Source organism: Podarcis erhardii, assembly GCF_964252035.2.
Source record: "Podarcis erhardii genome assembly, chromosome: 13".
Classification (NCBI taxonomy): domain Eukaryota; kingdom Metazoa; phylum Chordata; class Lepidosauria; order Squamata; family Lacertidae; genus Podarcis; species Podarcis erhardii.
Genome location: NC_138502.1, coordinates 17,195,703 through 17,219,174, shown reverse-complemented (window position 1 = coordinate 17,219,174; position 23,472 = coordinate 17,195,703). Strand labels below are relative to the sequence as shown.

At 44.1% G+C, this 23,472-nt stretch overlaps 1 protein-coding gene across 1 annotated transcript; it reads right to left on the bottom strand.

Annotated features, from left to right (window-relative positions):
* Positions 1-1,224: 1,224 nt before the first annotated feature.
* On the bottom strand, positions 1,225-20,770 carry LOC309327845 (neuronal pentraxin-1-like). Its single transcript, XM_081837419.1, has 5 exons — positions 19,508-20,770; positions 9,740-9,920; positions 7,456-7,703; positions 3,600-3,779; positions 1,225-2,953 (listed from the first exon to the last, which is right to left on the bottom strand). Exons 1-5 carry the CDS (start codon positions 20,264-20,266, stop codon positions 2,744-2,746), a joined length of 1,578 nt encoding a protein of 525 aa, XP_081693545.1. The 5' UTR covers positions 20,267-20,770; the 3' UTR covers positions 1,225-2,743.
* Positions 20,771-23,472: the final 2,702 nt, after the last annotated feature.

Here is a 23,472-nt window from a genome sequence, read left to right as displayed (position 1 = left end):
GGTAAAATTCATGTTAAATTGCTGTTTTAGAGTTTTTTTTAAAAAAAGTCTGGAATGGATTAATCTATGGGAAAGCACATCTTGGTTTTGGAATGAACTTCTGGAACAGATTAAGTTTGAGAACCAAAGTACCACTGTATTTAAAAGAAATGTGTAGGAAAGTCAAGGTCTAGTTTGATCATGAGCTAATATCTGGGGTCTTGGACAAGTGCTATCTAGATGCAATGTGTGTTATGAAAGAAACATTTGGAGTCTTAAAAGCAAAGACCAAAAAGCATGTGGGAAAGGGTTGCAGTTTCTTTGGCAGGTTTATTGCATCCAGTTTGAAGTATGAAAATTCAAGACAATTAACATCATACCCCCATGTTGCTACGCCCATTCCACAAATGAACGCTATCAAAGCCCAGGAAAAAAACAGTATTTACAAAGAGAGAGAGTGTGTGATAGAAAAACCTATGCTAAGTTTTTATATATATATATATGTACACACATACACAAGAGAAGACATTTGGTGTTTATTTGGAGCAAACATTAAAACTCTGGTCTGCATCCTTCACTGATTCCAAGAAACCTAGGATTTCTGGCTTCTAGGCCCCTCCCTTGAAAGCCAAAACAGATGTGATGTGAGAGATCCCTGATCTGCTGTTACTGTAGATCTACAATGGATAAAGCTAGCTGCTTCAAAATGATTTAATTCCAACATCACATCTGTTTCCGCCCTTTCTCCCTTGCAGTCCCAATCAGGTGTGGGGAATCTTTGCTGCTCCTGATTCTACTGAACTACAACTCCCATCTGCCCCAGCAAGCATGGTCAATGGCCAGGGGTGATGGGAGTCGTAGTTCACCAGTATTGGGGTGGGGAGGCAAAGGTTCTCCACACCTGGTGTAGGCAGCCACCCAGTGTCTCCTCCAGAGATTTTGGACATCCTTTCTTCTAGGCACACCTGCTCTCTTGCACTGGACCTCACTTTTATACTCTTATCCACAACGTAGTTGTATTCCTCTTTCTATTTATAATGGAGGGGTCCAATATATTGCCCTACATTTACTAAAATGACAATACAGATCCGTACAACCATTTTGCCATTGTTTTTCTCCAGCACATACTGTGTTTTTGCAGTTAATCTGTGTCGAATGTGTGTATGAGACTAGTTCATGGCATTCTCCATGCGACCAAGCACTTATTTTCTACCTGGTCTGTGTCTTCCATCATCCTGTAACTGTAATGAAGGTTGAGAATGTGAAGCACTGAACTGGGGTTTGTATATATGAGCAAATGTAGCAACCAGGCATTCCCTTTGTCGCAGCACATCAAAATCTGAGCTGCCACCAACAACAAAATATGCTTTTATGGTGATGTTCATTATGGATTTATGGTGTTTGCAGAATCTGACCAAATCCCACCAACCCACATATCAGCTTGCTTCTAGACTTTGGCCCATGGCTTTTGTGTTTCATTCAGCCCATGTCCACGTTACACATTTGGACTAATTTCCCCCAAACAGTTGATTTTCTTGATATTGATGAACATATCTTGAAATATTTACAAATTAGCCTAAGATACGCAGACTAGTGGAACTGGGTTAAAAACCTTTAGAAAAATGGTCATGTCAATCCACCTAAGCAGAGAAGCAACAGTGTAGAGGCACACGTTTTATACATATTGACAAAGAGAGCAAAATATTCCTACAGGTCCTCCCCAAATCTTATAGGAAGGCCTAGATCCTGGAAGTTGTTCCCAACGAGCGGAAAGGAGATGTTAAAATCAACAATGGTTCCAGAAGCAGGCTCCACCAAGTTTTGGGATAACTCATGGACGGGCTAAGATTGATACACAGAACTTTAACTCTCCTAATAGGATGTGTAGGGTGTATTTAATTGGTCAGTATCTTTGGGATGAAGGACGGAGGTCTTCCTGTTTAGAGGAAGCAGATAAGCTGAGGTTTGAGTTCACAAATGGCTATTTAGTTTAGTAAAAAACAGCAACACAGGATCTTGTCTTCTGAACTGAGGAGGGAGTGTTAGAGATCTCCAAGACCAAAAAAAAAAAAAGGACCTAACTGTCCCTCCAATTCCTGCCAAGCATATTTCACAAAGGCAACAGAAGAAAGCTACTATTTAAAAACAGATTTAGAGATGGCTGGGAAACTCAGTTTGCCAGAGATTGGATAATCTGACTATTTCCAATCATCTTCGCGATGAACCAATGCTGTGTTATTAAGGCCTTACAAAAGACCTCCATATGCAGTCTCCTCTATTTTACATGCATCTACCTTTATGTTCCACCATGAGAATGCTGTTTCCATTTACTTCACATATTAAGGAAGTGCTCCATTCCAAAACATGATGGCGCCATTTTACAGTTGGGACAAAAGTCCCTCACCTCGACAGAACAGACATCAATGCTCCAAATGTTTGCTTGCTTTTTAAAGGTAAAATTTTGATCAGGCACCCTTGTTGAAAATCCAGGCATGCTAGATTCCAGATCCGAAGATCTCCCTACACAAAACTTGGCTACATGCATCCCACCCTCTCCTAAGAGATCCAGGAGTACCCTTGTCCCAAATGGAAAGGTCCCCATTATTTTCCAAACCCTAACCTCTTTTATAAAAAAACCAAAAAAAAAAAACCCACTAGGTATCTTTGTCTCTCCAGAAAATCCTGGGGGGCTTGTGCCCAGCCCCACCCTCTAGATTTCACTCTCCTCTCGAGAACCCAGAAGTCCCTCTTCCTTCGTAGCCTCTCAGTGGCAGGCATTAAATGGTAGCTTGACTACTCCTCCGTGAAGCTCCATGGAGGCTTCGGCCCAGTTGATGATGTCACCACCGGTGTAGCTGGTGCAGGTAGCCATCTTGTAAACCTCACCTGGTGTCAGGATGTGGCCCCACATGTTGAAATCTGAGATTTCCCCAATGAAGGCTTGAGTGGCGTCAAAGCGGCCACCCAGAGTGTCCTGTAGGAAGAGAAGTGGGGAAAGAGAATGAACACACAGCAGGGGAAGAGAATCTGTGGCCCTCCATGTGGTGCTGGACTCCATAAGAACATAAGAAGAGTCTGCTGAGCCAGGCCAAGGGCCCATCCAGTCCAGCTTCCAGTTCTCACACTGGCCAACCAAATGCTTCTGGAAAGCACACAAACAGGACCTGAGTGCAGAAGTAGTGTCCCCTTCAGTGGTTTCCAGCAAGTGATATTCAGAAGCATTTACTGCCTCTGAGAATGGAGGTAGAACATAGCCTTCAGGGATCGTGACCTTCTCCTCCATGAATTTGACTCTGGCTCTCATTAGCCCTAGCTGGCATGGCCAAATGTCAAGGATGAAAACACACCTTCCAACATCTCAAGACCCCAAACCAGGACACACGTCTTTCTGCTTGTGCTCCTGCGTGAGTCACATGACCTGCGTGAGATCACATGACCCATTTGAGATCACACAACCCAGAATAGACACTTTTTTCTGAGCCATGCTTGCACAGAACCCAAAAATGCACGTTTTGGGGCACCGCATAATTCAGCAACACTTAGAGGGCTTTGTGTTCCCCACCCCAGATTTAGAGGAACCAGAAATGGCTCTCTATAAGTAATAATTGAGGGGTATTTACCTGCTCCTGGCCCAGTACGAAAACACCCCCAGGCTTCACCGGATGCCAGGGAGCCAGGTTCTCTCCGCTCCCTCTGCGGACTCCATCCTGGTAAGACTCCCAAATGCCATCCCGGGTTGACCAGGTTACACAGATGTGGTGCCACTTAGCATCATTAATGGTCAGTGGTAATGTGGCGGCCTGCAGAGAAAAAATGTTAAAGTGGGGTGAGCAAACATGCTGAGCCCTAAGAGTATTGCTGCAATAAGTATATCATGATCTGAATGGCACCAGCTATGTTGAACCTGCACAGCCTTGGACCAAGAAGAAGCAGGTTATAGCTGATATCCAGATAGCTATAAAGCCTTGGGAATATCTCTCTATGCTGCACCTCCAATGTTTTTGGGAGGGAGATCAATACAGTGGGAGAGGATAGGCAGGATGGAGCACAACATATTTTGCCGATCCAGTCTCAACGGAATCCAGAGGCATGCCTCAATATCCCTTCTGAGGTCTTTGCTGAAGGCTGTGGCCAAAGGACAAGCTGAAATTCAAGACACGTAAAAGGCAAAGGTTGTCAAAAAGAAACCAAGTCCATAGTGGGGTAAATTCTTAATAGGGCCAACCAAAAATTCACAGCAATGTGGCAACTTCTGAGTTCTCCAGAACACTTCATCAGGCAATATAGGATGGTGGGGTGAAGATTTTTATCTAAAACTAAGCTAGCTGTGTAGCTTGCAATCTGCATCTTGGAAATGGCAACCTTGTGGCTACAACATCTAGTTGTGTACTTTTTGTTTCAAACTTTTCCTTGTCTCTTTGTGTGATATCCCATCTGGTGAAGAGCTATGGAGAAGCTCAAAACATTGCCACATGTCTGGGACTTTTTGGCTGGTTCCAATAAAGACACAATGTGGCTGTGGACTTTAGAGTTGTAGCTGTAGGACTTCCGGGTTAGCGCCTCCGGCAATGGCGGAGCTCCTCCGATCGGGAGGGACCGGCTCCGTGAAAAACAGGGTCTGACCGCCACAGCGAAGGCGGAGACCCTCAGAAATCACAGATGGAAGATGTCTGTGAACCTGGGATTCGGCTGGCACCTTCTGCGCCCCCCCTACTCACGGGGAGACCCGGTATCGGGAATCCAGAGCGACGTGGGGTGAGAGGCGCGGTGCTTTGAATCGACCGCTTATTTCACGGAGCGAAGCTGCATTGCTGCTGTCGGAGAGCGCTGACTTTTTTCCTGTGGACAATTGGATTCTAAACAACAACCCGTGAGTAGAACGGGAAATTGAGCTTTTAAATAATTTAATTTGGCACCGAACGGGGAAGGTTCAAACAGGAAGTCCACCTTCCCTTTCTGTAAATAGACTGAAGCAAAGTAGTTCTTAACTAAGGTTTTGGAAAGTCTTACGTAAAGGATTAAAACTCCACTGATTGAAACTATTGATTTAGACCAAGTGAACTTGCAGGAGAAGGTGAAAAATTAAAAATCGAAGCATCACGTCTCTGAACCTGGGAACGGCTTGCAAAAAGTCCATCGACGGTAAACAGGACAAATTTGACAGCTAGCTTTAAAACAGGACAAATTTGACAGCTAGCTTTAAAAGAAAGACACTGTTTCTACTGTCCGCTTCTGCACTTAAAAAGAAGAAAAGGTAACTAGAAACTGTTACTAATTTACTTTTGGAATTGTGCTGGGAAGGATTGATACAAATGGAGACTGTCTTCCTCTAGAGGGAGTTTTGGGACATTGTTACAAGAGTGCAGCTGGGAAATCAGCCTTAAGATAAAGACTGTGAGAAACTAGTTTTGACCTTGAACATCTTAAGAATGTCAGCAAAGGAAGAAGTAGTGTCTGTACTGAATAGGACAATCTATCTGTTGGGAAAGCTGCATAAACAGATAGATGTCATGGCTACTAATATTGATATTTTGGGAACAAAAGTGGGTATCAGCATAGAAGTCGACAAGAACCCGGCACAGGAATCTTTCTTAACTGAACAAATTGATGAATTAGAGGAGAAAGTTGCTGTTGTTGAGTATAAAGCGAAACAAGGGTGAGCCTTAACCCTAAAGAGGCAAATGGAGGATTACAACTTGAGGCCTTATATGACTGTAATTAGAAGAAGCCAGTTTTTGAAGATGGGTGCCTGGCCTGATCTGGAAAAGGAAAGGTGGAGAGATCCCCTTATGCAGGGATCAAATGACTTTTGGAATATGAATTTGAGCCAGGAGGAGATTGGAGCTTTGGGGGCCTTTGGACTTGGAAGAATTGTGAAACAAGATTTGGAATACTTTATGGGCCCTAGCTTTAACTATGGAAATCTGGCAGACCTGTCAAGAAGGAATATAAGCATCGTTGGGTTGGAGCTCCCCCGAGATCTGCTTTTTAGCACCAAAGACTATCAAGAAGATCAGCAGAAGGGAAGTGAAGAAGAGTTAAGAGCCTCGGATATAAGATCTCCAGGTTGATGGACGCTGGGAGGTTGATGGAACTGACGGCAGGGGCCGAGACCGGGGAGGGGAGACAGTGGAAGAAAATTGGGAATTTAAAGTGTATATATGGAGATTAAAAAAAAAAAAATTAATGAGAGATGGAAAAATCGTGGAATGAAATTTTTATGACCCTAGGGGAAATGTTTTAAGAGATTAAGTTCAAATATATTAGTTTTAATGAGAAATAAGATTAAACAAAGTAAAAATGGATGATTAATTGGTGAAAGAAGAGAATGTTAAATTACAGTATATTAAGATAAATTATTAGGTTAAAAACAAAGATGAAGGATTTGCTGAAATATCTAACTGAACCAGAATACAAAGAGGGGAGGTGTGAGGAGGTCAAGGAAATAAGCTAAAGAAAGAAAGTTATGTAAAGGTTTGATTTGTTTTTTTTTTTTTTTTTTTTTACTGTATGCATTTTTTTCTTTTTTGTCTGTTTTCCTTTTTTATCTTTTTTCTTTGATGGGACTTGTTTTTATGTATTGTTTTGCTTTCTTTTTTGGTTTAATTGGTGTTTTTCTGCTGTTATTTTTTTATTACTCATGTAACCTTTAAAATTTTAATAAAAATCTATTAAAAAAAAAATAGAGTTGTAGCTGTAATTGTGAATGAATGGATGTTTGTCGATCAAGGTTTGTTCAATTGACACAATTTATTCCAAAACCAGAATTAGGTATGGGAGGATGTAGATCACAGAATATTCTAATGCAAAAGTCAAGGTATCTATAGCTACTGTACATCTCTCGTTTTCAGCAAATCTTTGGTCAAGATTTCTTAATCCCCTGTCTGTGTCCCCTTTTGTCTACCTTGTGAATAATTCATGTTGTGCTCTATATCCCAGAACCCTGGTCCAGAAGGCTTGAAATGGCAAACAAGGCAGGCTTCTGTCTCTTTAATTTATTGTTGGGCCCTCTTCGGATTTGGTAGGACATCACTGAATTGTTCCAGCCCAAGTGATCATAAAAAAACTGTTTTTGTTTTTTTTATTTATTGTAACCCAAAAGGCAGACGAGACAGAGAAAAGCATGAACATGGTGGCCATTCTTCAAACATATTTGATTATTTGATTTCTAGACCACTTCATATATTTATAAAATATCTCTAAGCGGTGTACAGAAAACTGAAACAACAAAAGAAAGCTTCGACAAAATATTACAAAAATACACTGTTACCTATAAAAACGTTACATCAATACAAAGTTACTAATATAAGTACCGGTAAATCAATATCAGTTCATTTTCCTTCTGACACATCCTCCCCTCTACCTCCAGGTTGTCACCCAGGGTCCAAACTCTTAGCTCACCCACAAAAGTCTCACGACATATCTGACCGCCGCCACCCAGCTCAAGAAGCTACCAGATTGGCCTTTCTCCCGTACCTTGTCATTGATCAGCAGTTCCATGGGGTTATTTCCCCATTCGATGAGCACCACTTCGTTGGCCTGGCCTGGCACAGAGTAGGAGAAAGGGGTGCCCATTCCCGGTGCGGAACTGGATTTGAGCCAGAGGCAGATGGAGAAGGCAAAGATCTCGTGATGGAGCGTACGCTTCACCTTGACATACATGTAGTTAGTGCGGAGGGGGAAGCCCACCCGGAAGTCCTCAGACTCCTTCTCCACCTTGTTTCCTGGAGGACAGAGGGGATCAGAGATGTGGGACTGAGCTGCCAACACAGAGAAATGGAGGGGAATTGGGTTTGTCCATTCATCGGCTGCTAACTGCCCAGATTATCTACCAAGCATCCGCCCCCCAAAGACTCTTTTTATCCATTCCCATCTTCCCCCCACCAACTGTAGCTAAGTCTGATCACCAGAAATATCATGCACAATTTCCTAGTTGACTCCTCCATCTACTTTCTCTGTGGACTTCCTTGTACTAGGTTATTACACTGTTATACACTCCTAGGGGCAGGTACCTCTTCTTTGTAAAGCCCCATGCGCACTGATGGTGCAACTGAAATAATATTAATGGACAACAACAGCATTCATCCATCACACTCTGCTGTCTGTCTGTTTAGCTGTCCATCTCCATTCATCATGGTCTATCCAGTCATATCTGTTCACACGGCTGCTAAAGTTTCCTTCCACCTATAAAGCAGATGGACAAGCGGATTCTGAGAGCCCCAAAAATGGGCATACACACCAAACATTTGAAGCACACACACCCTCTCCTGAGAAGCTGTCGTTTCTTAAGAGTGCTGAGAATTGTACTTCTGTGAGGCCAAAACTACAGGTCCCAGGATTCGTTGCAGGGGATGTGCCTTAAATGTATGCTATGGGCACAGCCTTATACTATAAGGTTCGAAGGACAAGCCTCCAGCAGATATTACTCGGTGGTTTGAAGATCTTACTGTCATTTCTGTGTTTGAAAGAATGGCTTGTAATTGCCAGTCTCATTTTAGGTATCTGTCTGTGCATACGGACTATGTATATTGATCCACACATTTAATTTAGGATTGATGGAATATATTATTGACAATGTCAGCTGGCATTTAAAAAAAAATTCTATGTTTCTTTTTGTTGTATTTGCCAATGAGTCACATATGACTGCTTTTATCTACCAAGCCATGTTTTCAATGTTCTGTCACTGAGCCATCCATCCCCACATCTTTCATTCTGCCTCCCCATGGATCTACCAATCTACAAATCCACTGTGTTGTCATTCCTTCCACACATCCTTCCACCTGTCTCTCTTCTGACTGGATCATGATTCATCCCATTAAATAATGACATCCACTTATTCCACGGTCCACATGCTGATAAATTTATTTGCCTAAGAAATTAATTTTAGAGCAGGAACCTTTGGCCCTCCAGATGTCACTGAATAACAACTCCCATCACCCCCAGCAAACATCGTCAGTGAGCAAAGGTGATGGGGCGTTGAAGTTCAGCAACATCTGGAGTGCCAGAGATTGCCCACTCACACACACTTGATTCAGAGCCAGCATGGCTCTGAAGCAGGGTTTGCCAGTGCAGTGGTGACCTCCACATGTTTTTGTTAGAATTCCTGCTCCATGATTGCAGTCATGGGATTGTTGTCTATCACATGACGGTATATGTTTTGAGTCCACAGAGTGGGAAGTGACGGTGAAAGGATGTTTGTGTTACTGTGTTCTGTGAAGTGGGACTATTGTCCTTTGTTCGTTTTCTCTTTGCTGTATGATGCTAGAGAGAGAGGGAGCCATGTTGCAGTGCTCCGTGTGTGTTTATATGTAAATAAAGTAGATTAGCCAAAATGATGAGTTGCTGAGGTCTGTCATGCAAGCTGCGAAGACTCTGTGGATCTCTAAGTGTGCCGATGTCTGTTGGCATCGTTCGCTGTGATGTTCGGGCTGAAGAAAGCTTCTGAAGCTCCCGAACGATTGACCAGGAGGGAGAGAACATGCCAGTCGGGCATGTGTCTCTGCCAGAGTCCTACTTTTTAGATTCCAATTCCCAGTCAGCATGGACAGTGGTCAGGGGGAATTATGGGAGTTGTACTCCAATAACATTGACTACCCTTTCTCTGGAGCAACAGAAAAAGAATTTATTCTATGACAGCCCTTCAGATACTTGAAGATGACTTCCTTCCTTCCTTCCTTCCATCTCCACCCCACTGTCTCAAGACCAAACTCCCTCTCCCAACCCTGACCCTGGCAACACCTGGTGTGTGACTGCCACTCACCTTTCTCAACACTGTGCCCATGAGAGACGTGCTTGTGCCTGAGCCCTGCTGCTGTTGGCACACCCACCGTGTGATGCTCAGAGGTGTTTGATTTCTCGTGGATCTGATGCTCCAAGATGCTTATCTTTTTCTGGAGAGCATCACGCAGGGACGTGGAGAAGACAGAGCTGTTCCGATTGTGCTGGTGAAGGCAAGACGGGCACACATGTCAACCATTAATTCTATAACTATGCCTCAAAACCCCAGAACCTCCTACCAGGACACTTCTGTTGCCTCTCTCATCTTTCTTCTCCTGAAAGCTACTTTTTTGTGAAACCTTCTTCACGATCTATTAGTTCTCATCTGCTGAACGTATAACCAAACTAAACACATGGCCTTCCTGTGACTTTCGCCTCCATCTTCTTTGTGTTGAATTTTAGATTGTTAAGTGCCACAGAGAAGGAACCTGTGTTGCTTGTTCGTTGTTATTTAAATGACTTTGGCTGTATAAACACCATACATTTAAGCTTTAAATTTTAAAGCACACTTAAATAACATTCTTTCCCTAAAAAAGATTATGGGAACTGCAGTTTGTTAAGGGTGCTGGGACTTACAGCTCTGTTGGGGGTAAAATACAGTTCCCAGGATTCTTGTGTACATTTGTGCTTTAAATGTATGTTGTGTACGCAATCATACACTCTAGTGACTAATAATAATAATAATAATAATAATAATAATGCATCAGGCCTTGTCTAAGACACAGCCTACATAAAACAAGCAGTTCGTTACTGTTCAGTCCTGCATGTGTCTACTCAAAAGTAAGCCTTATTGAGTTCAATGGAACTTATTCCCAGGTCAACAGATCTGTGGCACTAGCTACCTGGAGCCAGCCCTGCTGCACAGCAAGTGTGACAAACTGCTTCAGGCAACACCAAGAGGGGGACAAGAAGTGGTGTCTGACTGATGCAGCAAGACTTTCTCAGGTGTTTTGTTTTCTCGAGCGGGGCCAGGGGCTGGGAGGTAGACATTTGGGTTCTGTTTCTGGAAGCAAAATATATTGAACTACTACTGCCAATTCCCACAGTCCCTTCCCTGCCCACAGGCCTGAACTGGGAGACCCACCAACTTTGATACTGTACCCCCACCTCCAGTTTGGTGTGTTCCTGGATATCTAATTCTTGCTTACGTATTAAGAAGGGGGAAAGCGAGGGAAAAGGGCAGCAGAATTATTTTTAGTCACTGCACTCAGGTTAACACCTCAGATGCTCTAGTAATCTCTATTCCCACCCACAGTGGTGGCAGCAGAACTGTCCTGTGCCTCCTTTCAAGGCTTCTTCGGTAAAAGCCATCACGTACAAAGCAGAATCATAAAACCACGTACAAGGGTGCTATTCAGAACATATTTTGAAGGCTTCCGCTCTTTTTGAGAAACAAAATATCTTGGATTTCTTAGCTTCTGGGCACTCCAGCTCCACAGAAAAAACTGAACATTTTAAGAGAAAACACAGGAATCCTGTTTCGCATTCCTCCCTTCATTCCACCAAAAAAACCACAAAAAAATGGCCAATAGAGAGATGCGTGGGAAAGGGCCTTCTCAGTGGTGGCCCCTTGATCAATGTTTCTCAACCTTGGGTTGCCAGATTAGTTGAGACCACAATTCTCATCATCCCCAGCAAGCTTAGCCAATGGTCAGTTGTAGTCCAAGGACACCTAGAGCCCCCAAGTTGAAGAAAATGGGCTCAGGCCAGTGGTTCTCAAAGAGTGTGGCAGAAAAGGATAGCAAGTGTGGCAGGAAGATTCAAGGACAACCTAAGAAATGTTTAAACATTTCAGTATAGTATAGTTTAGTTTAGTATAGTATAGTATAGTATAGTATAGTAATCAATATATACTTTTTTATTTGCAGAATATTTGCATTGTTTTATACTTTCTGGATGCCCCGTGATCATATTAGAAAGTATTTTGTTCTCTGTGTCAAGCACTGCTAGGAGTCGTTTCTTTTTGTTTTCCAGTGTATTTCTTATCAATTTTAAAAAAATACCAGTGTGGCAATGAGCAATTATTTTATTCTGAAAATGTGTCCCAGAGAAAAAAGTTTGAGAACCACTGGCTTAGGCTATGAAATTACCTGCCTCAGGACAGAGATCTCTCTATGCCTGAAGTATCAGTTGAAAACAATATTGTTCTGATATGCATTTCAGTAGGAAATTCTTACATGCTTTATATTAGTTATCAAGCAATTTGGGTGTGGGATTTATTTTTTTTGTAGGGTGTCATTATTGTTTTTTTAATCATGGTTTTATGATAGCTGTTTCCCAGATTATGGGTCTTGTAAATATGAGTTGTAATTTTTTTTATAAATATAAAACAAATAGTAATAATAGTAATAATAATAATTTATTATTTATACCCTGATCATCTGGCTGGGTTTCCCCAGCCACTCTGGGCGGCTTCCAACAAAATATTAAAATACAATAGTCTGTCAAACATTAAAAGCTTCCCTAAACAGGGCTGCCTTCAGATGTCTTCTAAAAGTCTGGTAGTTGTTTTTCTCTTTGACATCTGGTGGGAGGGCGTTCCACAGGGCGGGTGCCACTACCGAGAAGGCCCTCTGCCTGGTTCCCTGTAACGCAGCTTCTTGCAGCAAGGGAACTGCTGGACCTCAGTGTCCAGACAGAACGATGGGGGTGGAGACACTCCTTCAGGTATACTGGACCGAGGCCGTTTAGGGCTTTAAAGGTCAGCACCAAGACTTTGATAGGAACACTCTGATAGCAACAAATAGCAACACAACAGAAGCTGCTTCCATACCTCAGGGACTTTGGCTTCTATCCTGATTTGCAAGTGCAATTCTAGCCCAGCAGCCTAGGTTCAGGATATCTAAAAGACCACTTTCTACCATTTGTAGCTGCCCATCAATTGGATGTTCACCTGAGACCCTCTTCCCAATAGCCCTGCCCTTTGGAGGTTAGGGCCTCCACTGTGGAAAAACCTCTCCTATAGAATTACCTCCCTAAACAAATGTCCCATGTCCTGTTAGCTCTTGTCAATGTATGTCTGGTGTTTTACACGGTTTCAATGGGAGCGACAAATCTCTTTGAGGTTTGTTACACTGGAAAGTCAGGATAAAGATCTTTTAAATATTCACAACAACACTAGCAATTAGAGCTGTCATCCACTTAAAGAAGCCTTAGGCTGTGTACACACTATACCTTTAAAGCACATTAGAAGCACATTTCTGTCCCCCTCCCCATCAATAATTCTGGGCACCGTAGTTTGCTAAAGGTTGCTGGGAACGGGCAACTCTTTAAGGAGTAAACTTCAGTGCCCAGAATTCTTTGGGGAAAATAAATGTGCATGGGACGTGCTTCAGAGGTCATCGTGTGTACCTCATTCCCAGCCCTACCTGAAGATGCCAAGAATTGAACATGGGGGCATCTCCATGCAACGCAGGTGCTCTAGTACTACTGAGCCTCAGGTTGTACAGGGTTGCCAAAGCTGGCAGTGCCCATGAAAAATGCCCAGAACGACCTCTCAGTTATTTGCTGCTTTGCTGCCAAACCTGTCAGTCCTGTCCTACTTGAGTTCTGGGGAAAGATTTTGGATGCATTTTTCTTATTTGAAAACAATAAAGGAAAGTTCTAACCAAATAAAAACGTCATCCTGTTTTGAAATGGACTCCTTACAGCTAGAAGAAGAAGAGGAAGAAGAGGAAGAAGAGGAAGAGGAAGAAGAAGAAGAAGAAGAAGAAGAAGAAGAAGAAGACGACTTATCGTGTTCATAATATTTGTAGCACTTGGCCACTTGGTAGTGTCACCTCAAAGTACAGCTGTGTTCTATTTCTATCTAGAGCAAATCACATTGAACTGGAAGTTGAAAAATAAGCAGACTAACAGAAAATCATTTTGTAGCTTGTGCGAAACCTGCACAATTTGGCGGGGTGCAGGGGAGAGAGTGGAGACACGTTGCTTCACCCCCGCCCCTTAGTTCCCTATAGACAATACGCTCCAGAAACAGAGCTACTGAGCTAAGCTTGGTGCCCACCTTCCACTCAGTTCCCAGGGTAAGTAAGCCCAGACACCCAACCCAGTTGACCCTACTGGACAACTAGGGTGGGATAGTTACGGTCTTTCCTTCCATGATTGGTTGGACGTTGCAAGGGAGGCATGGTTCCTTTGGTCTGTAACCTAGTGAGCTTTATGGCTATGTAGGGACTTCAATCTCTCTCCCTGGTTCTTGTATGACTCTCCCACCTGTACCCGACTGAGTCCAGATAAATAACAGGTAAACTATCTCCACCTTCACCCCCACCCCACCCAGTGTAAGCTGTGTGGCACTAGAGTAGCTTGATTGTCTATTTCAGGGATGGGAATCCCATAGCCCATAGATACTGTTGGACTCCAATTCCCATCAGCTCCTGCTAGCATGGCCAATGGTCAGGAATGACAGGAACATCATCCTCCAGGAACAACATCTGGAGGGCCATAGGCCCCCCATCCATAGTCTATATTATCCTGCCATGTCCCAGGAAGAATTTTTACCACGTATCAGATTCAGCTGTACAGAAAAATGTGTGGTGGAATTATTATTATTAGTAGTAGTAGTATTTATTGAATTAATATGCCACCCTATACCCAGAGGTCTCAGGGCAGTTCACTGTATTGTTATTGTTCTGTGCTTTTACTATTTTTGTACACTGCTTTGTGTAATTTTCTTTCAGGGTAGTTCACAGCAAAATAAACATTTTCTTATTAAAATCAATGCAGTAAAATACAACAATATCTGCAAAAGCTTGGTATTAGTCACTATCAAATGCATGAGCCAGCACGTAGATCTTAAATGCCAAAAACTCATCAGATTTAGCACTTTCCATTATTAGTATTATTTTCTGATTAAACCTCTCTGTCCAGGAAATGAAGGAAACCTGCCATCTAAGTTACCCCCATATGATTTTACTGGAGCTGGACCATAAAGAAGGCTGATCGCTGAAGAATTGATGCTTTTGAACTGTGGTGCTGGAGGAGACTCTTGAGAGTCCCATGGACTGCAAGAAGATCAAACCTCTCCATTCTGAAGGAAATCAGCCCTGAGTGCTCACTGGAAGGACAGATCGTGAAGCTGAGGTTCCAATACTTTGGCCACTTCATGAGAAGAGAAGACTCCCTGGAAAAGACCCTGATGTTGGGAAAGATGGAGGGCTTCCTATCTGAAAGGTCCATTGTCTAAAATAAAACCAGTCAATTCCCACCACCCACCACCCCTTATGAAGGCTTAATTAATCCTGTTTCCCACTTAGGCTGCAAAAAGACCATACATTTAAAACACACCTAAATCCAACTACTTCTCCCAAATAATCCTGGGAACTGTAGTTTTGTTAAGGGTGTTGGGAATTGTAGATTCTGTGATAAGTAAAGTACAATTCCCAGGATTCTTTGGGTGGGTGGAGGCGAATGTCCTTTAAATGTATGGTGTGTATGTGTCCACATATAACCCCAGACAGAATGAGAGCCATAATGTGAGAATCCGGATATGCACAGGAGAAAAAAGGGGCAGGACCTGTACAGGAATGGCCTCCGAAGGATAATTAACAGGTGGTGTGTGAGGGGAAAGCTATGAAGGTGAAGAGAGAAGGCATGGAAAGGTGTGGAGCACAGCATGAGAGGCAGGTCAGATTGCCAGGTAGGCAAGTGCGAAGGGGACATGAAGAGAATAGGCAGCACATAGTCTTCAATGGAAGTGCCATTCTGTGGTGTTTTCAAGACCCATTCTGCCATCTTAAATGACTCCTGATCTGTCCCTGAAGAGGAGGAGGGTGCTCTCTCAGATCATATAAACATTATTATTTATGTGCCCCTAATGACCTCCTGCGTTCCTTTTTGCAGTGGGGGCCTGAGTGTTACATCTGCCAGTCCTTCATTCCATCTCATCTTTTCTTCCATCCTCCTTTGTCTCATCTATCCTGCTTTCCTTCCAACCTTCCTATGCATCTAATAATCCATCGATCCACCTCTGCGTTTCACGAATCCATTTGCATGTTTCCTCTCTCCTAGTTTCCTGGCCTATTTGTTATCCCTCGTCCGTCAGCCGTTTTGGGAGATCTCGCAGTTGCTCCACACGAGGGGACGAATTGTAAGGTATGGGACATGCAACGTGGACCGAGGTGAGAGAGAGGCCCAATTTAACATGGTCGGTACAGGCTTTACCTTCATCACGTTTTATTATTGTTCGTCTCAACAACCCTGCGAGGAAGGTGAGGTGAGGAATAGCCTTTGAGAGGAAAGGACGGTCAGAAAGAATTCCTAAGGCCTAGATGAGTGATGCCGCCACCCTGGCAGTAGTTTTGGCTGTTGTCAGAAGAAGGAAGGATGGGGAGGGAAAGGAAAACTTTGATCTTCATTAAAAACTTATGGTGATCCATAAGGGGGAAAAACACTCCAAAATCATCAGGCAATATGTTGCTTGTGCAATGGGACTTTCTCCCCTCTCCTCCTCCTATACACCCCATAATATTGTTTTAGGGGATTGAAGGAACCCTCAGAACAGTGCATGGGGTAACAGTGGGGTCGTTCCATCTTGCATGCTGCCATGCTTGTTATAGTGCAACACTGAATTCCACCAAGTTCTCAGTTTTTAAAACGCTGAGAAAAGAAAGTTCCTATTTCCCATGCCTCTTCTCTCTTTGTACAACATCTGGAAAACTAAAAGTCTTGTGGTAAGTCCCCAGTAAAGGTTTCACCCAGCTGTCGATTTTGGAGCTTGGTCAACAGGTTATTCCTTTCTTGGGAGGTGTGGTAGGCCTCAGGGTGGTGGCTTGTGTGATATGCACTTTGGGAAATCAAAATTTGTGTGTTGGGGTGTGGGGGAATAAAGGCTCGTGAAGACCATTTTCCCGCTGAGACCAAAATGCCTCTAAAAGGACCTGCTCATTTGCAGGTATTGAGATAGCTGAGTGCTATCCTGTATGGATAGACTGAGCTTGTAAAAAGAAATGAATTGACTTCAACTGGAACCAGAAAACTGACTTCAACTGGAATCATTGTTTGTGCTGTATCATGTGCAAGTGTTGGTTCTGTTACACCAACCTCACTTTTGTAAAAGCAAAACAAGATGATTTTCTGTCTCTGGTTATATATGGCCATAGGGAGGGAGGGAAATAGACAGACAGACAGAGTACATGTGAGTGAGTTGTCATTTGTTTGGATTTGATATCCCGCTTTATCACTACCCGAAGGAGTCTCAAAGCGGCTAACATTCTCCTTTCCCTTCCTTCCCCACAACAAACACTCTGTGAGGTGAGTGGGGCTGAGAGACTTCACAGAAGTGTCACTGGCCCAAGGTCACCCAGCAGCTGCATGTGGAGGAGCGGGGAATCAAACCTGGTTCACCAGATTACGAGTCCACCGCTCTTAACCACTACACCACACTGGCTCTCAAATTTGTGATAAGTTCAGGAGGCAAAGGGCTGAGAGACCACTGACACCAAACCATTACGGAGTCCTAATGAAGATTTCACCTACATTTATCCCTCCGGTTAGGAAAAGGAGTTCCAAGAAACCATGTGAACTATCCTCCTTACTGAAGGAGATACATCGGCAGCTGAGATAGATATGTTGATGGGAGAGACAAGGAATATAGGGTGTTTGTGGAAAGAGGGGTGGAAGGAAAAAGTGGGAGGTGGACATGAGGGCAGGAAAGCAACATGACACCCAAACGTTTAGAAAGTGTGTTAGTCAGTATGAAGAAAGGTAAAGGAAACTGTGTATGTTTAGACTAGGGAAAAGAAGATTAAAAGGGGACTCAGTTGCAATCTCTGCCTATTTTTAGAGAGTTTAATACAAAGGTGGCAGAAGGAAATCTTTTCTCTCTTGCAACAGAGACTGGGACAGGGACAATGGGTTTACACCACACTATAGTTTTAGAGCAGCTCCCATCAGCCCCAGCCAGCCCAATGGTCAGGGATAATGGGATCTGCAGCCCAACAACATCTGGAGTGCCAGATGTTGGCTCCATCAAGGGATAGGAACATAGGGTGTGGGGTGGATCACTTCTTAAATGAAGGAATGGGGGCCAACCGTATGTGATAAAGCCAGAAACACATGCTCTTCACTTGATGACTGCAACAAGAAGTGATGACTGAGATATAAATCCACCTAGAGAATTTTCTTAACTACAAAAATGACTTTCAGCACAATTCTTTTCAGTGGAGTCAATTCAGATATTTTTCTGCCAGGCATAAAGGGTAAAGGTGTATAGAAACTGTGATGAGAACCAAGCTACAGATGATCCAGCTCTAGAGATTTTACAGAGTGGGAAGAATCAGGACCTGATCAATATGGCTTAAGCAGGAGATATACTGCCTTATGACGGAGAATATCCTCCTTTATCCACTGCTTTGTGCAGCATCTTGCCTGATGGAGGCCTCTGTTACAGAAGATGGATGAATAGACATGTAGGTAGGTTGATCGGTCTGCAATGGCGTCCTTAAGAAATGAGATCCAAAATATTTCATAGAATCATAGAATTGTAGAGTTGGAAGGGACCTTGAGCTTCATCTAATCCAACCCCCTTCTCTGCTAGGTATCAGCCATGAAAGATGGTCACTCAACCTCTGCTTAAAAACCTCCAAGGAAGGAAAGTCCACACCTTCCAAGGGAGTCCATTCCACTGTTGAACACCTCTTACTGTCAGAAAGTTCTTTCTTGTAACCTGAAGCCATTGATTTGGGTCCTACCCTCCAGAGCAGGACAAAACAAGCTTGCTCCATCTTCCATGTGTGACAGCCCTTTAGATATTTTAAGATGGCTATCCTATCTCCTCTCAATCTCCTCTTTTCCAGGCCAAAGATACCCAACTCCCTCAACCATCCTCATAAGGCTTGGTTTCCAGACCCTTGACGATCTTGGTCATCCTCCTCTGCACATGTTCCAGCTTGTCAACATCCTTCTTTAATTGTGGCACCCAGAACTGGACACAGCACTCTAGGTGGGGGCTCTGACCAAGACAGAAGTCCTATTACTTCTCTTGATCTGGACACCATACTTCTGTTGATGCAGCCTAGAATAGCATTAGCTTTTTGTGCTGCTGCATCACACTGTTGACTCATGTTAAACCTGTGGTCTACTAAGACCCCTAGATCCTTTTCGCGTGTACTACAGGCAAGCTAGGTGTCCCCTGGGAGTACTGACTGGCCTTAATTTGTGGTTTTCCCCATTCAGATATTGTTGGTAGTGATGGGGTAGCTTCATAGGCCGTGTCTTCACTATAGCTTTAAAGCACCTCTCAAAGTATTCTGGGCACTGTTGTTTGTTAAGGGTTGCTGGGAATTGTAACTCTGTGAGGGGTAAACTAAAGTGCCCAGAATTCTTTGAGCGAAATAATGTGTTTCAAATATTAAATTTTGCTTCTCACATGCAATGTCCAAAAATCATCCCTATGGCTAAGACAACTTAGCCGTGTGAATCTATTTGTGCATTTCACAGATGTGAAGAGGAAGCAGGAAAGCTTGATGCGAGAAAGTGTATCTGGCAAGATGGGAAATGTTTTTGGACATTTGATTTATAGAGGGTTGTGTTTTAAATAAGGGGGGGGGGGGTTAACCAGGGATAAAGAGCATTGCCTGCCATTGTTTACTGTCATCCTGTTAAAGGAGGGAGGGATGGGAGGCAAACTTGGGTGGTGAATATTTGGGTAGACAAGGAACAGATGGACAAATCTGAGAAGAAAGCATAACTGGGAAAGATAAGGGATAGTTTTCTGGAGAAGAGGTGGCTGATGCACAAGACTTGGTACCTGAAGATGCTCCAGTCTCTCCTTGAGGGATTCCAGCATCCTCTCCATCTGGTTCACCCCAGATGTCTCCTTGGGTGGGTCCTCCATGGTGTTGGCAGCGGCAGCCCCCTTGCGAAAGGCATCGTGGTTGCTGTGCCCCACCTGTAGTTCATGGTGCTCCCGTTGCCCAAAATGATGGTACTCGTTCTCCCGGGCATGGATGCCTTCATGGGGATCTCGGTGCCCAGCCTCATGGTGTCCCCTGTGACTTTCTTCATGGTGGCCCTGATGCCCATCCTCGCGGTGGCCTTGGTGTGCATTCTCATGATGTCCCCTGTGACCATCCTCATGGTGGGTCCGATGCCCACCCTCGTGGTGGCCTCTGTGGACTCCCTCGTGATGCCCATGCCCATGGCTGTGGTTCTCTTCATGGTGACCACCATGGTGCTCCCCAACATGTCTCCGGGAATGGGCTTCGCAGCGGCTCAGCTTGGCCGTCAACTCCCGCACCGTCTCCCGCTGGTCCAAGATCGTCTCCTTCTGGTGCACCACGGTCTCCCGCAGGTGCAGGATGGTTTCCTTGGCTTCCTCAAGAGTCCCTACCCAGTGCCCATTTCCCGCGCTGTTAGCCCCTGCTCCGTGTCGTTGCTGGCTGGCTGACTGGCAGCCGTTGTCCATATCCAGAGGCATAGGGCTGCAGATGAATTTGGGCAAGCCGTATTCAGTGGCTGGCATCAGTGGGGAGAAGATGAGGCAGAGCAACGCCCAATGCAAGGCCATTTCCACAGCTGCGATGGCTCTGGCGGATGGGAAAGGGATGGGGGTAGGGAGAGCAGTCCAGAATGGGTTTTGCAGCCAAGGAAGGAGAATCGAGGTGATCCTAGATAGAGGCCGGTGGTCTAGATATTATGGACGTTGCCGCACAACAGATTTAGATGCAACCTCGATCATCTAGGCCCTCTTTTAGGAGGCCAACGAAAATCCCAAGGGGCCACCTCAGAGGCCTCTGTTAGGAAGGTGATCCGAAGGTCTTGATGGAAAAGTGGACGTTAATTCCAGCCGGAGCGTACAATGGAGGGAGTCAGGTTGGGCCCGCCAAGTCACCAAACACGAATCAGGTCTTGCCCTCCCCAGAAATCTGGTAGCGTTGCCTCAGCCATCAGCGCCTTTTCTCCTTTGCCGGCATCTGCGCTTTACTACCCAGCGGAACCGAGCTGCCAGCAGGTATCCCAACACTGTAGGCAGGCAGGATTTGTGCTTTTCCTGCCTCTCCTTCCTTCTCAATTTGCCAAATCCGTTGGTGATGCGGAGAGAAGCATCGTCTCCCCTGGCGACCGAGAAATTAATGGGCTTAAGGTGTCACGGCAGAGCTTTTTCCTTCACCCTTGCCCATCCTCCTCCCACCCCTGTTGCTAAGGCCTCTGCCTGGAAGCCTTTATAGAGCCCCTCCTCATGCCACTGCCCTCCTCCTCCTCTACCCCCCCCAGCAGATAAGAGACTTGCAAAGCTAAAACTCCACTCAGAAGAATTAAGTTACCAGTGAGAGACACAGAAGCTAAGTCTCAGCTTTGAACTAATTCACTGGTTTCTCATCTAATGAAAATTACTTACATGGGGCCCATTATTCGCAGGTAGAATAAGAGGACATAAGGCGAGCCAGGGTGTCAAGTAGGCCATGGGGGTGTGGATAGCAAGACAGTGGGAATATCTGTGAAAGATATATCAATACATCCTACCTTTCCACACAAGGGCCTGGTGGAGCGATCAAAAACAGAGGAAAAGCACAAAACAATTCAGTGCAGTGCATAAATATTAAGACGAAACAACCACATTAAAAACACCAGGGGCAATTATCATTTTAACCATTTGATCCCAATTCCCTAAGCACTGGAAATTTCAGAACAGCCTCAATATTATTCCCACCCCTCCAAGAAGCGAAAGTACTTCTAGTGCACTTAGGGGGGAAATATTAGACATATATTCCAAAAGCACAAACAGTATCCCCCCTCCCGCCAGTATTCAAACTCATGGCTTATAATCATCAATTTCATTTTGATATCTCTGGATATTTGGACTGCCTATACTGTATTTAATTTATATGTTTAAATTATGGAATAGTCTTATTGTTAATGTCAGCTAGCAATGGTGTTATTATTATTATTAGTAGTAGTAGTAGTAGTAGTAATAATAATATTTTTTATTTATACCCCGCCCTCCCCAGCCAAGGCCGGGCTCAGAGCGGCTTACAAACAATAATAAAAACAAGAAGAATGATTACAACTTAAAAACAAAAATAAAATACAACATTAAAATAATAGAACATTAAAATATTAAAATGTAGCCTCGTCGCAGGAGGAGAAGGAAAAGAAAGAAAAAGAGAGAGAGAGAGAGGGAGGGAGAGGGAGGGAGGGAATCAAATTGGCTCCAAGCCAAAGGCCAGGCGGAACAACTCTGTCTTACAGGCCCTGCGGAAAGAAATCAGATCCTGCAGGGCCCTGGTCTCATGAGGCAGAGCGTTCCACCAGACCGGAGCCAGAGTTGAAAAGGCCCTGGCTCTGGTGGAAGCCAGTCTAACTTCCTTAGGGCCCGGGACCACTAAGGTGTTGCTATTTATGGACCTTGAGGCTCTCCGTGGGGCATGCCGGGAGAGGCGGTCCCGTAGGTACGAGGGTCCTAGGCCGTGAAGGGCTTTAAAGGTCAAAAGCAGCACCTTAAATCTGACCCTGTACTCCACTGGGAGCCAGTGCAGCTTGAAAAGCACTGGGTGAATAGGCTCCCATGGCAGAGACCCCGTGAGGAGCCTCGCTGCAGCATTCTGTACCCGCTGGAGTTTCTGGGACAGCTTCAAGGGCAGCCCCGCATAGAGCGAATTACAGTAGTCAAGCCTGGAGATGACCGTCGCATGGATCACTGTGGCCAAGTCGGGGCGGGAAAGGTAAGGGACCAACTGCTTGATGCGGCGAAGGTGGAAAAATGTCGCCTTGGCTGTTGCTGTAAACTGCGCCTCCATGGAAAGGGAGTAGTAGTATCTTCTTTCTTTCTGTTAGATTTGCATTTTTTAAAAAGTAAAAATCTGATTGAGATTATGGTAAACTTCAGACATAGCCCAAGGGCAGAGGTACTGGAGGCCCAGAGCTCAGATAGGGATGGAAACATCTGTCCATTTGGGGTTTCTGTTTCTCATTTTTTCCAATCTTAAACCGAGTTCTCCACACTTCTGCAGCAGTTTGCAGGGGTGGGGATTAAATCCTCATGAAAATTCGTGCAACTTTCTCCTAAACACATTTTCCCCCCCAAAAAAAAAATTTTGAGGATGAATGTGTTTTGATTTTCACATTGTTTTTGAAAAATGCACATATGATATATTTGGTCCTGAATAGCATCTCCTCCATCCCTAGCCTCAGAGCACAACAGGTTGGTTCTGACAAGTCTTGATTTCACATATCTTGCCAGAACACTTTTACATGATTGGGTTTTCCCCTTACAGCCCCCAAATCTAACAGCATTTATAACTGGGAATATTATATCCATTGTAGCAGGCATTTTACATTTTAGCACATTGGGTTGTGCTAACGAGGCTAAGCTTGCTGCACTCAGTTCACACTGAAATCAATAGGATTTACTTTTCCCATTGATTTCAGTGGGGTTAAGTGCAATTAATTTACGTGTCTGCAATGGATTCAGCCCAGTTACTCTTTTGGGATCGAAGTCATTGTACTAACCATCTATAATTACATACAGACAAGAAGCAGGTGTCAAGAAGAGCTATTTCAACTAGCAACCCATAAAAGCGTATCGTTCAGGATACAGACAACATTTCAAACAAATCTGAGGGAATTATATAATTTTGCCATTAGAATTTCGAGCCTTTTAGACAACAATCCTAATAACCGCAGTTATTGATATTAACAATGTTTCTAAAGCTCTTCAACACACAGTCATCACACAGCAGCAATAAACCTTGAGCACATGCTCAGAATGTATTC